This window comes from Hippoglossus hippoglossus, chromosome 19, assembly GCF_009819705.1.
Source record: "Hippoglossus hippoglossus isolate fHipHip1 chromosome 19, fHipHip1.pri, whole genome shotgun sequence".
NCBI lineage: Eukaryota > Metazoa > Chordata > Actinopteri > Pleuronectiformes > Pleuronectidae > Hippoglossus > Hippoglossus hippoglossus.
Window position 1 is genome coordinate 6,864,660 of NC_047169.1, and position 15,864 is coordinate 6,880,523.

At 41.9% G+C, this 15,864-nt stretch overlaps 2 protein-coding genes across 3 annotated transcripts; both read left to right on the forward strand.

Moving 5' to 3' along the window:
• Positions 1-1,109: 1,109 nt before the first annotated feature.
• LOC117752985 (gap junction gamma-1 protein-like) lies at positions 1,110-7,449 on the forward strand. Its single transcript, XM_034570746.1, has 3 exons — positions 1,110-1,406; positions 2,355-2,429; positions 5,790-7,449. The coding sequence occupies exon 3, from the start codon at positions 5,836-5,838 to the stop codon at positions 7,189-7,191; it is 1,356 nt and encodes a 451-aa protein (XP_034426637.1). The 5' UTR covers positions 1,110-1,406; positions 2,355-2,429; positions 5,790-5,835; the 3' UTR covers positions 7,192-7,449.
• A 1,889-nt stretch (positions 7,450-9,338) lies between these two features.
• dbf4b (DBF4 zinc finger B) lies at positions 9,339-15,410 on the forward strand. Of its 2 annotated transcripts, none has more exons than XM_034570744.1 (12): positions 9,339-9,463; positions 9,987-10,181; positions 10,325-10,513; positions 10,684-10,734; positions 10,869-10,938; positions 11,186-11,250; positions 11,481-11,520; positions 11,634-11,679; positions 12,402-12,530; positions 12,720-12,858; positions 12,955-13,082; positions 13,200-15,410. In XM_034570744.1, the coding sequence occupies exons 2-12, from the start codon at positions 10,038-10,040 to the stop codon at positions 14,590-14,592; spliced, it is 2,394 nt and encodes a 797-aa protein (XP_034426635.1). In that variant the 5' UTR covers positions 9,339-9,463; positions 9,987-10,037; the 3' UTR covers positions 14,593-15,410. The 2 variants fall into 2 exon arrangements, with proteins under 2 accessions (XP_034426635.1, XP_034426636.1); XM_034570745.1 differs by having other exon boundaries at positions 9,363-9,585.
• The last annotated feature ends 454 nt before the right edge of the window (positions 15,411-15,864 follow it).

Here is a 15,864-nt window from a genome sequence, read left to right on the forward strand (position 1 = left end):
CCTCAGAAGTATGTCTATAGAACCTGTTTGGTCAGTGGCTGTGCAATGCGTCTTCGTGGGGAACTTTTATTTAAAAAACTATGCCTCTTCCTTGTATTCAAGCTTCCTTGTATGTGCAGCCAGTGATGAAGACAGAAAGAAACAAGAGTGAGTTATTGATTTGAGGTCATGCTACTTGTACGTGACCCTGACTAAAGTTTTTTTTTAAAAACGATATGAAGAAAAAACTGCAGTCGTAATTTAAATATATTAAAAACATCATATGTCCCCATGATTTGTATTAATTGGATACAAGTAATGTATATAAAAGTAATTTGCCTGATGCAGACGCTTGGTAAAGCAGGATCACGACATTTAACAGTTATTATTCAACAATTTCAAAACGGGGAATTGTGCCTTATGGTGCTATGAAAATCACACACACACACACACACACACACACACACACACACACATATTTGTCCAGCCATCCTTATTAGGACTTCACATTGGCTTCCATTCGTTGTGAACAGCCAAACAAAACCTTATCACTAGCCTTAACCACGACCAATTCATGCCTAACCCTAAATGTAACCTAACCACAACTCACATAACTATGGTTACCCATAACTTTAACCATAGTTACTACTTACCTAACAATTACCCTGACCCCAACCTAAACCTAACCTAACCCTAAACCTTAAATAACCTAACCACAACTCACATAACTTACCCATAGCCTCAACTATAGTCACTACTTACCTAACCCTGACCCCAACCTAAACCTAACCACAACTCACATAGCTTAACCATAACATCAACCATATCTACTACTTTCCCAGCCTTAACCTGACCTAAACCCTTCACCAGAAAACACGTCTTCATCTTAAAATTGCAATGATTCACATTTTTGTCCCAATGAGGAAGACAAGATTTAGGTCCTCACAACATGAGTAGCACACACACACACACACACACACACACACACACACACACACGCCCCCCCTACACACACCCTCCTCTGCCTCACTCAGTTTATCTTCTTCCTCCACTCACTCAAACCCAGCTCTCTCTCTCTCTCTCTCTCCCCCCCCCCCCCCTTTTCTCTCTCTCTCTCTCTCTCTCTCTCTCTCTCTCTCTCTCTCTCTCTCTCTGTGTGTCCACCTTCTCAGTCCAGTCTCCGTGATCAAAACTACATTTCACTACTTCAACCGGGGAGAACTTCACTTGCCCGAAACCTCGCGGGATATTTCCACCCGTGGGCGAGACCCCTGTTCCGTTGGCTGTAATTCGGCGATGAAGATTTCCACCGTGTGTCACCGGATGACTGGTGAATTCCCAACGTGCATCCGGCTCTTGTCTGGCGGACGGGAGAGGCTCCAGATGTGGGTCTGAGGGAGGCGAGGATACGGCTGTGGTGAGGCTGGGTGAGTTAATGGTGGTCTCCTGTCACTAATGGACATTTTATTTAAAAACACGAACTACTGGAAAACTGTGGAGGAAAAACAAATCAAAACAACGGGATAAATCTGTTTCCAGGTCAGTTAGGAGGAATTTGTGAGCTCGTGCTAAGTTCGTTGAGTTAGCTTGTTGGTTCTAACCAACATTTACCTGTAGGTTCGTTTACCTGAAGGTTAGCTTTGCTAGGTGTGTTGTTGTTGAGTGTTAAGTTCACATTGTGTGATGTGTGTTCTGTTAAATTATTTATAAGAATTACTCAGCATCCTAGTTCATCAAGGTTAAAACTCACTGACCATATTCTCTTTGTAACTTTGCCAGTTAACTTAAAAAAGCTGTAAGTGCATTATTCAGTTTTCAGGGAATTCAAGGGTCTTAACCTTCTATTTCCGGTTTCAATCAATCTGTCATTGATTTATTTTAAAATTGATTGTTTATTACAATCTAATGAATACAAACTTGATGTTTCCCCCAAAAGGTTTAACCCAAAGTTTTTTAATTAAATGATAATTAGTATCTATATGATCAGATTATCTTATTAGTGCCTTTAGAGAATAATTTATCTTGACAGTGAGCTATATCACAGTAGAGTTAATTTATATTGGGGTTTTATTTTAATCTTGATCTAATAATTTAACGTGGATCCAGGTTTTGCATGATTTTCTTTCTGAGTTATTTATTTGGAAAAAGCTGTGCCGCCTTTGAAAAAAAATGGTTTTGTGTTTACCTTTTTATCTGCAGTAAATGAAAAAAAGGATATAATAAGCGATAATAACTCGACAAAGTACACTCTTAAAGTAAAAGCTTTTAAAAACACAATTATTCTGTGAATTCACACCTATATTACCAGCTATACAAGCTGTGAGCAATTTGATAAAACTGATTTGTTTCTCGTGTTATCTCTGTTCACTTTACAGGCACATAGGGGTTTGAAATTGCTCCAAATTTGGGCCGGTGAAACAAGAAGGATCGGAAGAATAGAACAAGAAGAGGTAATAAGAATTATGAGTGAAGTTCATTAGCTATAAGAACACTGAGATTTACAGCTTTTTAAAATTTATTATTGAGATTAGTTGAAGAGGTTGAGAGGGAGGAGGAGGAGCAGCAGGAACAGTGTTGCTGTAAAATAGGAGTCAGCTGTTCATAAAATTACTATGTCTTGTCCACAGACCTTTATGTGTACATATGTGTGTGTGTTAGATAATAAACAGATTTTACAAGCAATTTATTACTATCATTTGCATAAGTAATAAGTAAGAAATCTCCTTGTAATCAAATCAAACACTAACATTAAAGGGATGGTGTTTACTTCCACTGTAAAATTACATACAACTAAGATGCGCTCGGGCGGTAATTGTCCAGTGGCCCCTCTGGTTGTTCTCTCCACTAAGTTTTCCAGTTATAGTGTTGACTTTCTGCAGGTGGACAAAGAAGCTGTCTTTGCTCGAGGCGTGTGTCCAAATCAAATCCTGTTATACATACTGCATGATCTGTGTGTGTTTTGACATGTTGTGAGTGTGTGACTCACAAAGTGACCTTAAGATATCCTGCAGGCTTCATGTCTAAAGCAGTTGTCAGAGTTATACAGATAAATGCTGAATTGTAAGTTTGGGTAAAGTACACGCGCAGTACTTTTTGTAACTTTACGTCTTGGCACATTATTTTATTCCAGTACGTTGGCCAGGATGTGAAAGAAATGTGGTGATGACTGGATCAGGGCTGGATTTAAAGATAGAGATATGTTCCGCTTGCTGCTGCCATCATCATTGTTATTTTTCTCTGCCAAGGATATAGATAAGGGCAGGATTTTTTTCTTTTTATCAGTATCTTTAAAATTGCAAGATAGGGCTTCTTCTTTTTTTACATTATCACAGATTTCCAAGGGAATGATTCTATATAATTAGATATATAAATTTAGGGTTTAAAGGTTTTCCTGACAAACTGCTTAGCGTGACACAGACGTGGTGCATGATGTAGGACTTAAGCCGCACACTTAATGTTTTATGTTAGCACTTACTGGCAGTGTCTTAAAGGTTATTGTGTCCCTGGATCACCACATCAAAGCTATTGTACCTTGACTATGTTCGTATGTCATGGCATTTGTGTCCACTTTGACTATGTGTTCATAGTGTACCTGGTATTAATCCAGCCCGGCACCTCTCCTGTGGGTCATTCTCTCCTCTCATTCCCCCTTTTTCCATCATCAGCTTTCTACGGTGTACTGTGTGTAATCAAGAAAAAAAAACTCTCCTAAAAATACTAACAAAAACAAGTGCAGTGTCAGCAAACTACAAACATTTTACAGTTGCCTTTCAAGTTAATAGTGGGTAAGCGTTTCATACTCAAAAGATAGATGTTGGGTGGAGCATCACTTTAACTGCTTCGAAGGAAACCGCAGGCCTTCAAATTCACAGCCTGGAGCCTTCACAGATATGCATGTACATGGGTGGCTGCTCTTTTAACTCTTTAACACTCCTCAAATAGTTCATTTACTAGCACCGTAGGAAACTGGAGGTTGTTGGTCTGAGGTGAGGCTGGAAGACATCTGGAGATAGGGCACGGTACCAACTTCTGGCTTTCAGTGTGGCACTGCCATCAACCTTCGCTATGGACATGTACTAAGTGGTTTAATGCAAAAACATGTAGTGTCTGTGTGGTTTATAACAGATTTGAGTTGTTTGTTGAGGGCAGGCTCTGGTTTGCTGCATGTTTTAACAAGAGAGAAACAAAACTGAAAGGTACGTTCGAGTGTTTGTGTATCTGATAAGATTGATTTTGATTTGTTTAGTTTAGTTATATGATGCTACAATAACTGGAAGGTTGACTGGCAGTTGGTTGAGCCTGTGTGTGTCTGTGACTCTACTGTGCAGTCTCTGGCTCCAAATGAAGCCAAAAGTGAAAGACGACAGCCCGTCTATTAGATATTTTTACTACATTTTTGTACAATGAAAGGAAGTGGAGAAACCCCGTCAATCTATATTTATTGTGTCTGTGCTGGGAGGATGAAGCCCCGATTTCCTGTCCCAATACACTAATGTTGGGAATGTTGCTTGCCCAAGGGGACCTCTGCTAGTTGTGTCAAATCTGTAATAGGTTGGTGAATAAAATGACTGAATCATCCACACAATGTTGAAATTAACATCAGTTAAAACGAAACAAACACACACAACGAAACAGAATGACCATCACGCTGTCAGAGAAATCACCTAACCCCTCTTGTTTCTGACAGGTCTCTGCGGTCTTGTGCAAATCGCTACCATTTGACCTAAATTTGCATTTTGTACATGTTATTGTGAAGGCAACCATGGATTCTATAACTATCCATATAGTTTTATGACCAAAAAAGCATGAATAAATGGCAGGCACTTAAATTGGCTTTACTTAGTCTTAGTGATGGACTTTGCTGATGACCTGAAGAAGGGAGTGTTCCCAATTTCTCGCCCTTCGCTATAGACTCTTGTTTGGGTGTTGATAGCTGTGCTACTCGGTCTCCAAATAGTACGTTACACAACTGGGCCAGATGTGCAGTTTTAAAGGGCTCGTGACTCTTAATGAGACAGTCTGGATTTTTTTTCTTCACACAGTGAGGAACATTGTTAACTCTGGTGTTAGCAGCAGCTGGTCATGTTGTCCTGAGAAACCCTTTCCGCTGAGTGCTATTGATAAAAGATATAGTATTTTATTACATTGCACTATAATTTGTAGTTGCCATAGCTTTGCAATAAGATTAATAACCCCCCCCGAACAACCTTTTTTGATTGTTGTAATTACTCAAATATAACAGAGAGTTAAATGCACTGATTATGTCAATAATACTTTAGATTGGCACGAGTGGGGAAATATGACTTTTACAACATCTGGACAGTCAGATGTTGTTATGACCTACTGTAAAATTAAAGGCTCAGGGGAATTCGATGAACAATAGACATCCCATTGTCGTCATTACTTTCCCATATTGTGGTAATGTTTAAACACGAGCTTAAGAGCACAGCTACTCGCGTATGAGGCTATTGCTACTGTGGGAAATGCACTTTTTTATAATAATTTATAAAAATAATAATAATCATTACAATTTCAGTAGGGCCTATAATCCTTTCCAATTTTCTCTGTACATTTCATATTCTGTTAATGCTAGGCTTGGTAACCCTGGAAAAGCTAGAGGAGGCTACACTTTGAAAAAGGCAACCGCTACATCCCATACATCCCATCAGCCCACTCGTCAAAACTGAATTGTTCTAACCAGATATTGTTCTGGTCTTTTACTGGTATTTTACTGTCAGGAGACCTAAATAAATTGTGAATATCAATGTGGATAGTAGTTAAGAGGTAAACCATTTCTGCTCTCTCCACAGGTGAGTAACAGGAGGTGTATGTTGCTGTAGCTTCTGTGCCACTACCATGAGCTGGAGTTTCCTGACTCGTCTGCTGGAAGAAATCCACAACCACTCCACGTTTGTGGGCAAGATCTGGCTCACCGTCCTCGTTGTTTTCCGCATTGTGCTGACGGCTGTAGGAGGAGAGTCCATCTACTATGATGAGCAGAGCAAGTTCGTCTGCAACACGGGTCAACCGGGCTGCGAGAACGTCTGCTACGACGCCTTCGCTCCGCTCTCGCACGTCCGCTTCTGGGTCTTCCAAATCATCCTGGTGGCCACGCCTTCACTCATGTACCTGGGCTACGCGGTCAACAAGATTGCTCGGGCAGAGGAGCGGGCTGGCGGTGGGGGAGTGAATGGATTATCACGGAGGAAACCCCAGAAGCATTACCTTGGGGGCAGAGTGCAGCATAGAGGTATTGAAGAGGCTGAGGACGACCAAGAGGAAGACCCGATGATCTATGAAATGACAGAGGTGGTGAGCGATGGTGCAGCAAAAGGAAACAGTGGTGAAGAACAAGTAAAGGCCAAGGCGCGGCATGATGGACGCCAGCGTATCAAAGAAGATGGGCTAATGCGTATTTACGTGTTTCAGCTCTTGGCCCGCTCTTCGCTGGAGGTGGCGTTCCTGTGCGGACAGTACGTCCTGTATGGATTTGCAGTACCTCCGACCTACATGTGCTCTGACCTTCCCTGCCCTCACAGTGTGGACTGCTTTGTGTCTCGCCCCACTGAGAAAACTATCTTTCTCCTCATCATGTATGTCGTCTCCGTGCTCTGTCTGGCTCTCAATGTATGGGAGATGCTTCACTTGGGCATCGGCACCATCTGTGAGATTGTACGCACCCGCCAGGTGCAGCTCCCCGATGGAGAGTTGTACGGACTGTCAAAGGATCATGGAGCTCTGAAAGACGCCGGATTGGGCAGAAGGGATTACAACAGCTACCCTTATTCTTGGAACGCAGCATCAGATCCACCAGGGTACAACATCGCCATCAAGCCTACTATGGTATCTACAAAGAGCCACGACAAACCACTGCCCATCACCGACCTTGCTAATGCTAAGATGGTATGCCGACAGAACCACGTGAACAATGCCCAAGAGGAGCGACAGCAGTACTCCATAAATGATGACAACTTGGGCAGAGAGGGGATGGAGGATGCCTCCAGATGTGCTCAGAAAGTGCAGGAGGCCGAGAGTCCGGCCTACCAGCACCTTCAGAGCCACAATAATAATAACCACAGCATTCCTCACCGCGATCGTAAACACCAGCAGGTCTACAAACACGCCTCCAGCAAGGCAGAGGCCGACATAGGCAGCAGCAGCACCAGTAGTAACAGCAAATACGGAGTGGTGAAGGGTTCCGAGTGGATCTGAAGGACAGGCTGTGACTTTTTGTTTGTTTTTAAACTCCTCAGATCAACACATATTTACATCTGTATATCTTGTATTAAATTGTATTAAAAAAAGAGGGGGGAGCTACTTTACATTATTTTCAATGATATTCAGGCAATTTAAATAGTAAGTGAAAATTAGAACCACCCTGTACCAGCCCACTGAAGATCTGTCCAATAAAAACAAAACCTAGACATCCATACTGATGATAAATTGCACATTAAATGCAAGTCTATTGCATTATGATGTAAATAAAAATTGGGTTTTAACAAGTATCAGCTTGTGCTATACAATTTTATTTTATTTTCAGGATTACATTTTGTTTAATGTCTCTCTGGAGGATGTTCATGTCGACTTAAATTTAGTATGGATATAAAGTGCAGAGGCAGCTTTGCTGAAACCTATGGTGCCTTATGTAAACAGCCAAAGAGCTGCTTCCCACTGACTCTGCATCACTTCCTGTTCAATTGTTCAATAATGATTTTTTACAAAATGTGCTCATCACTACGAACTGACAACAGGAGCCTGCTTTATGTGGCTAGTTTTCATGACTGTCCAGGTGTTAAAGCAGAAATGCAAAATCCTATCTTTATTTTCACCAAACTCATCGTTTTCAACGCTATGAAGAAAAAACGATGTATGTAGTCATTGGCTAAATTGACAGTTTTTCTTGTTTTCTCTTTAATATATTGTTCAATGGATGTTAGGCAAAGGTTAATGACCTTAATTTGTTGTTCGTAGTATTTTTGTTTAGACACGTGATGTTTGTGCCATGAAGGTTTTCTCAACCTTTCTTTAATCTGGCATCTGGCCTGGGGTTTTTTTGTATTTTTTTTATTTGTATGAAAACTTCCTTGTTATTGATACATACTTTCACTTTCAGATTTTCACATTGAAATGCCATGAAGCCCAGCCGTTGTTTAATTTTGTCAAAAGTATTTTTATGAACAAAAGAGTGCATGTTTTGAATAAAGACTTTATATTTGTCTCACATTTTGACAATGTTGTAGTCATGAAAGGTTGTAAAACCTTAAACAAATTAATTTATTTAATCCATTTCAACATATGGATCACAGATGATAAGTAGAGACAATTGAAGGTGCCACTTTCTTCAGAGGGATGACTGTGTGTACAGGCACACTGCCCTCTGCTGGGCAGGGAGGATACGTTTTTTTTTCTTGAGTGAGGCTGAGTATTTACATTATCCATGTTTTTTTTCTTCCAGATAATTATTTATAAACTATCAATTATTTAATTGGTTTAATTATCACATTTTACCCCCTGTTGAAGGAGCAATCTAATATAATTATATTTATTTGAGAGAGAAGTAAAACATGGCTCAGTCACACAACAACCTATTCTTGTTCCATTGTTTAACCATCTCTGTCACTGAGTCAGAATGAATCACACTTGATAACCATCTCAAGTGTTGAAACTGACAGGGAAGTCGCAGCTGGATACACATTCTTTTGGAAAACAATAGTGCAACCCATACACACCAGAACTGAGTATATGCCTATGATTAGAGGCTTGTCTGATTTATGTTTTTTAGGCATATTGCATATAGTTCAAACTCTTGCTCACATTTTATCCGTTTTAGCTGACATGTTCATCTAATTTTCAGGTCCTAAATGACAAAAGTATGAACGTGTGTAGAATAAAAGTCACTTTTATTACTATAGAAATGATTTCATGAAAGGAAAAAAAAAGTGATTAATTCAGGTATTAAAATAAAAGAGAACGTCGTTAAAATAGTTAATAAGTAAATAGATTAATTAATCAATCTTAATTAATGATAAATCCTATGATTGAATTAATGTTGATTAACTAATAAATTAATCTGAATAAATAAATGAAACACTGATCAAAGGCCAGCGCTGACTTTGTGCTGCGTTCAATGTACTGTTACAACCTCATGTAAAACGCACAACTATAGCGTGAATTTGACTTGAAGAAAGTACGTTAATTTAAAAAATGACTTGCACAAGACGTAGACTCAACTTTACTTTTATCTCACTTTATTAATCGCTCTCGAAGCATCACTATTGGTGGAATAACCCCCCCCCCCCCCCAAACATTCAGCCGCGCAGATCCGATGCGACGAGCTCCCTGAACGCAGCGTCGTACCGGATGTGACCCGCACTTTACGTTGACGTCTCCAGTGTTTTTAAAAAAGCGGCGGTTGCTCCTCCACCTATTCATGAACCATTTGCCACCGATTCTCTGGCGCAGCTCCTCGGAAAAGTCACACGACGTACGTGCATTGTGGTTCCCCCCCCATTCGGACAACGTGGAAGCTTTCCCCCCCAGACGATCGATCCCCGTAACGAAGCAGCCAAACGCCATATTTTGTGGAGGAAAGCCCAGCTAGCATAGGTGGGCTAATGCTAACCAGCCGCAGCTAAGTGTGTTAGCTCCAGAGCGAGGTGCAGAGCTAGTGCGTGTTGTGCTGTTGTCACGCTGCGTGTGTTTCCTGCACAACTTCATCAATTTGGAGAAAACCCTTAAGTCAATCTTACCTTTTGAGAAGTCGACATTTAAACTTGATTAGGACTCTTGTTTTACTTTCACTTTATTAAGTTACTTGTATAGAAAATCTGCTGTTTATAAGTGTTGCTAGACTCTTAATATCAGGCTCTTATTGTGAAATGTTTATATAAAATGTTATAGAATTGTAAATCCTGCTACTTTGAACCATCCTGTCTGTCTTTGCAGGTCAGTTTTACCATTTAATGAATATTTTGTTCGTTAATGCTGTTTTCCTCTTGTTTACACAGGATCCTGGTGCTTTACAGTAAAGCTGTGAGCTCCTTCTCTGCCCCAGGATCATGCAGCAGTATGCAGAGGAGAGAGGCCTTCTGGGAAAACTGTGTCCTGGGGACAAGAAGCTGGAGGGGAAGAACTTCTATTTGGACAATTTGAAGAAACGCGCAACAGCTCTGCTTTTGGAGGCCATATCTCTTTTAGGAGGGGTGAGCTTGTGACACCTGTCGGATCAAATGAAATGACCAATCTGACAGCATCCCAACTCGTATTGGTTTCTAAACCAAGTTCAACTTTTCAACATTAAAGTAGAAACTAATGAGTCAATGTCTGTTTTTTCCTCCTGCTGAAGAGAATCGAGAGTTTCCTACACAAGGATGTGAGCTTTGTTGTGACTGGAAGCCAAGAGGGTCTCCAAGAGGAGAGGAGCGTGGTGACCAAGGGACGGGAGAAGGGAACAAATGAAGAAACCCAACAAAAACCCAAGAGTCAGAGTGTCCTCATCAGCGAGAAACAGCAACCAGTAACTCCTCGACCGATGGTACTGAACATCAGGCACATATATGTGTCCAAAACCTTTTTACAGTCACTGATCAGGCTCACAGGAGTGTTAAAATTCAATACTTAAGCTGATAATCGCGAATGAAAAACAATTGAACACCTAAAGTGCTGCTGTTTAACACTAAACCCTGCATGTATTTGTGTTTTCAGGCTTGTGGCAGCCGGGGGAAAGCTCTGCTTGAAAAGGCCATTCGCAACAATGTAAGTCAATGTCGCCAAAACATGTTTTAATCTAGTAGATCTTCAGGCTTTAACCTTTTTTTCTGGGTATTGTTGATATTATACTGAAGAGTGACGTAGTTTGTTATTTTGATTCTAATGATTCTTTGTTGTAGGAGCGACTGCAGGGGAACAGTGTTCTGGCCAGTGCCCGATCGTGGGGAGTGAAGATTTTGTTTGTGGATGGTATCCTTTTTAAAAAAAAACATGAATATAACCACAGAGGGATTTGACATTAGAGAGTAAAATGTCTGTGTTCACATATGTAGTGCTGTGAGGCCCTTCTCACAGCAGGTGGCACCATCCAAGTGTTTTTGTTCTCACTGGGTGTCTTACTAATAGAGGCTGAAGAATTCTGCTGTGTACCAACACAGAACTGTCACATTCTTAAAGCACAGAACAGTGTTTGTACTGTTCCTTAATGTGGTGTCAGATGTGATTTTGTATCTGAAACAACTGACTCGAGAGAGTTTCAACGTGAAGCACAGGAGACCTGAGGTAAGATTTCACTTAAAAAACACCCAGACACAACAGTTCAATATAAAGAAATCAAGTAAGTAAAGTAAGTGAATCGATAAAAGAAGGTCTTAAAGATGGGCGTTCAATTAAATCAGCTTCCATGAAAAGGAGGCATGAATAAGTAATATAAAAACTACTATGCCATAATGCACATCTGCATTTATTCTTTAATATTAATGAGTCCTTAAACTTTCCTTTTTTTAATGCAGCGGACTTACCCCAAACAACCAGGTTCTCATGTTGTCAAAGGTTGGTTTATGTTTTGTGTTTATTTTCCAAATATTCTGATTTCTGTTGGTGTAGGTGTTTGAAGTAATGTTATTGTTTTTTTTCTGTTCCCCTCCTCTTCCCCCGGCACACAGCTGCAGCTCTAAGAACTCCATACCTGAAAATCGAAGACTCCAGCAGGTGAGTTTCAGTCAGTGAAGTTTCTGTTTGTTTATTTTCTCCCAAGAAAAGAGTGGGACTTGAATTCAAGTGCAAAGTTATAGAGGAGAAATTGTGTTTTAGGTCTGCCTCAGTCCATGTAGTGGTTGTTTAGTATCAGATTCAATTCCTTTTTTTTGCAGTTGAAGCGTAGTGACAGTGAAACTACTGTCTCTGTTTCTACCCATCATACCCCACTGGGTGCTAGTTGTGGCGGTTTGCATTTCAGCCCAGGAGATTTTCCTAATTGAACCTGTTAAGAAGTCCTATCATGTAATGTGACGAGGCCCCCTGCCCTCCAGTGGATGCGGCTCCCCAGGAGCCTTGTGCTCCAGCGGATACGATGTCTGCTTGATGAGACTTTGCAGGCTTCACTGCCAGTTCCTCCAGGGGATCTCGCTCTGTGCGAACAGGTCTTTTCATTTGCCCTCTCATTTCAGTTAATTGAAGTGCTCTGGCTAATGTTTAGACCCTGGCAATGAGAAACTGAACCCATGACATCTGAAAGGGTTGAACAGCAGTGCAGCTGGGGTCAATCTCATGTGTTCTCTCATTAGCAGAGTTGCAAAGTATGAAATCATACCCATGTGAGAGTTTGATAATAATCATAGTCATAATAATATTATGTATGTATTCAAATAGGCAGTCTTTTTTAATTCTTTTTATTTTACTTACTAAATTCTGTCTTTTTGTCATCTAACCAGGAAATACAAACCCCTGCATATGCAGTCTACGACCTTCCCATCGCTTTGCTACTTGGGCCGATTCAGTCCCTTCGATATTCCTCCTCCTCGATTTGAAAATCCGACTGAAGAAGGAGAAAGTAAAACAAGGTTTGTTCAGCTGTGCCGGAGTTGATATTTCAGAGCTATAGACAATTTTTAAGTTTCTAGTTTGATTCCTGACTGATTTGAATTATAAAAGAAAACATATAGAATGTTAAATGCTGTATATAAAAAAAAGAAGGTCTGTAATACTAGAAACTGATTTTTCACAATTGTTGTTTATTCTTTGTTAATCAGGGAGACGAAAAAAGTTGAAAGCAGCATTCAGGACAAATCCCAACCGGCGCTCACCTGTAACCCTGCACCGTGGCGTCCGCGCAAAAAGGAAACAGCATACTGCGAATGCTGTCATCAACCCTTCACTAACCTGGAGGAGGTGGAAATCTTTTGAGTCTTTTCTTATTAGTATTTGATAGATTTGCAAACATCGTGTGCACAGTCTTTAACATAATCTTTGATCGGGTCTTTGCAGCACTTACAGTCTGATCAGCACCGTATGTTTGTGCTGGATCCCTCCAACTACACTGTGGTTGATCAACTTGTGGCTGAAATGCTCCCAGGATTCAACCCTAGTCCACCTGAACAAGCAGAAGAAACAGAGTGAGTTCGATGATTACTTAGTAATGTTGGAATGCAGTGATACTTTTGCTATTTGGTTTTTCACTAGAAAAACAGTGTTTTTCTATATTTTTACTATTTTTCACATCTTCCTCCTAGACCACCAAGTCTGCAGCTCATCCAGGATGTCTGTGAACTGGAGCCTCTCACTGATGGCGAGACGGAACGTGCCATTCAGGCCCTGCGCAGACAAAGTTCATTGTCCATAACCCACATCTCCAATTCTACTGCGGGTCGTCTTACCATTGACCCTGGCTGCCCATCACTAGGAGTTCTGTTTCCCATCGCAAGTCCAGCCACACCACCTGCTGACATCCAGTCTTTCACTCCTACTGAGTGCCAGTTCCCGGATATCCAGCCCCACGCTTTGAGCCCCGTCATGCCTCTATTGGATGTTAAACCACAAAACCACGCCTCACCCAGCCAGCAGCCATCCCCTTGCCCTGATACCCCTGATACTCCATCCGTTGACCCTTACTCTCTGCCCCCAGTCCTCAGCCCTCAAATCCCTTCCTGCATTATGGAGCTGCACAGCCCGTACTCCGAGCCGCCTGTCCTCAGTCCTCAACAGTACATCGCAGAGGAAACTCTGGAAGTTAGTGAAAGGGATACTGCAGAGAGTTTTTCGGAGTCTGTCTCAGCTGTCACAGTTCCCATCACCATCTCCCTCCCTTCCACTGCAGCTGAGACAAATGCAGAGGTGGAAGATGGTTGTTTAGCATTCAGTGGGATCATATTTTCTGGCAGTGGTTTGGTGTGTGATAAACTGGTGTCATGTCGATCCCAGTCATTGCCTCGACAGTCAGCTACAGCTCCAAACCCCAAAAAACGCTGTCGATCAGCCAGCCCTGAATGTAACCGCAGCAAAAGGAGTAGGATTACAGGGAAATGTAACTGGACTGAACAAGGGTTTATATCTATAAAACCAGAACGTGACATTATGGCAAAGTGTGGGGGGTATTCATTATTTGACAAGGCCGCTTGTCAGATAACACAGTGTCCTCGACAACAGGTGTCTTCATGCACTGTGGAAGAACTTGACTTAACAACATTTTGTGTTCCCACTGTGCAGAATTTACCATGGGAACCAAGTCAAACTGACATTTGGGGTCATAATAATGCACGTGTAACAACTCCTTCAAAAACAAAGACCTTTTCACTATCGCACTCTACCTCAGTGTGCATCGAGTCGGCCCTCATCCCTGACTTGGCTGCGCTCTCTCCATCGTCATCTGACTCTGACTGGGACTGTGACCTGCTGTCACGGCTGGGCCCGACCTCGGCGACACCTCTTTTGCCCTCTGAGCAGAGCTGCGAGGTCGACAAGGAGGTCCTCCATAAGCCGTGCACGTGGATGCAAGACACCAGCTACGAGTCACGTCTGCACACGGCCCTCCAGCCGGCGACCCCAACGACCTCACTGTGTGGAGAGGAAATGGACCCATCAGTGTTTTCCAGGACTGTGATACAGATTGTTCAAGTTCAGCACTGACTATTAATTTGGTGATTGTTCCAGAAAACTAGAAGAACCACCACTGGGAGCAGTAAGTGTTGGACTCTGCAGCTGCTTATTCCACCTCGAGGAACAATGTGCAGCACTTAAGCCCTTCAAAATAAACCACTGACGTGTACATTCAATAAATATTTATAATTTAGTGCAAACTAAAAGGTAACGCTCAACTGTTTTTAGGTCATGCACATTTGTATTATTGGTTGTAGTAGATGCATAGTGGATGCTGCATCCTCGCATGCATTTAAAGAGCTTCCATTATCATGCTTACTCTCAACCTGTAATTCTCCTTGTGCACAGGACCCAAGCAGTTTCTGTATATTGTGCTGACTGCGGTGTTTCAGCAGCTATGTCCGGGAACACACGGTGGTACTGAGAATTTAATGAGGCTTTTCTGAATGGGGGCATTACTCAATTACTGTAAGTGCTGCATCTGGATCAGATCCCGATTGCACCAGCGTAGATGGTCAAAGGGGCGAGAGGAGGCGTTGGTGGAGGGGAGGCCTCGCACGAGGTGCAAGACAAACTGTCGGATTAATGTGAAACGACTTTTCCTCCCTTCTGAAGGTGGGCCAAAGAACCTGTTCCGCTGTAGTGCACTGCAGCTACAGGAGCTTTTTTATCTTCACTTCTCGGTTTGTGAAATTTAAGGTCACGTGCCATTAAAGACTCGCCGCAGCTCATCATTGCAGACAGAACTCAAATCGAATGTCACCAAGAAATCTCACCCAGTGCTCATGGGGGAAAATGTGAAGTGAAATCTTGTGCGGTGTTTTTAAATAAATGTTTTTAACCTTAAACATTTCCTGCTGCGTGTTTCAGAACAAGTTGTTGCTTCAGGAACTGTGCGGCTGTGCTGAACATATTTCTTCCTTTTTAAATAAATGCTGATGGTGCTCCTAGAGTAAGGGAGGCAAGGATGGAGCAAGGGCAACAGCGAGGTCGATGTGTTCTGTTTGGCTCATCATCCCAGCGTCCGGCTGACACCGACAATATTTGATATCTAATCTCGGTGCCGTGTTGCGTAACCTCTTAACTTTCTAGATTTGTTGGACTGACAGGATCCTTTGTTGTGAGCAGCACTGGACAAAAGCACAGCTGCTTGTCACAGGAGCAGGGAGAACAACACCACCCTTTAACTTTGCAGACTTCACGGCTGTTGTGTACTGAAGAGACTTTGTTGATAAGTAGAGGGGAGTGTGGGGAAGTACGTCTGCTGAGGGTGTCTGGAGCAGAGAATCAGATGTATTTTCA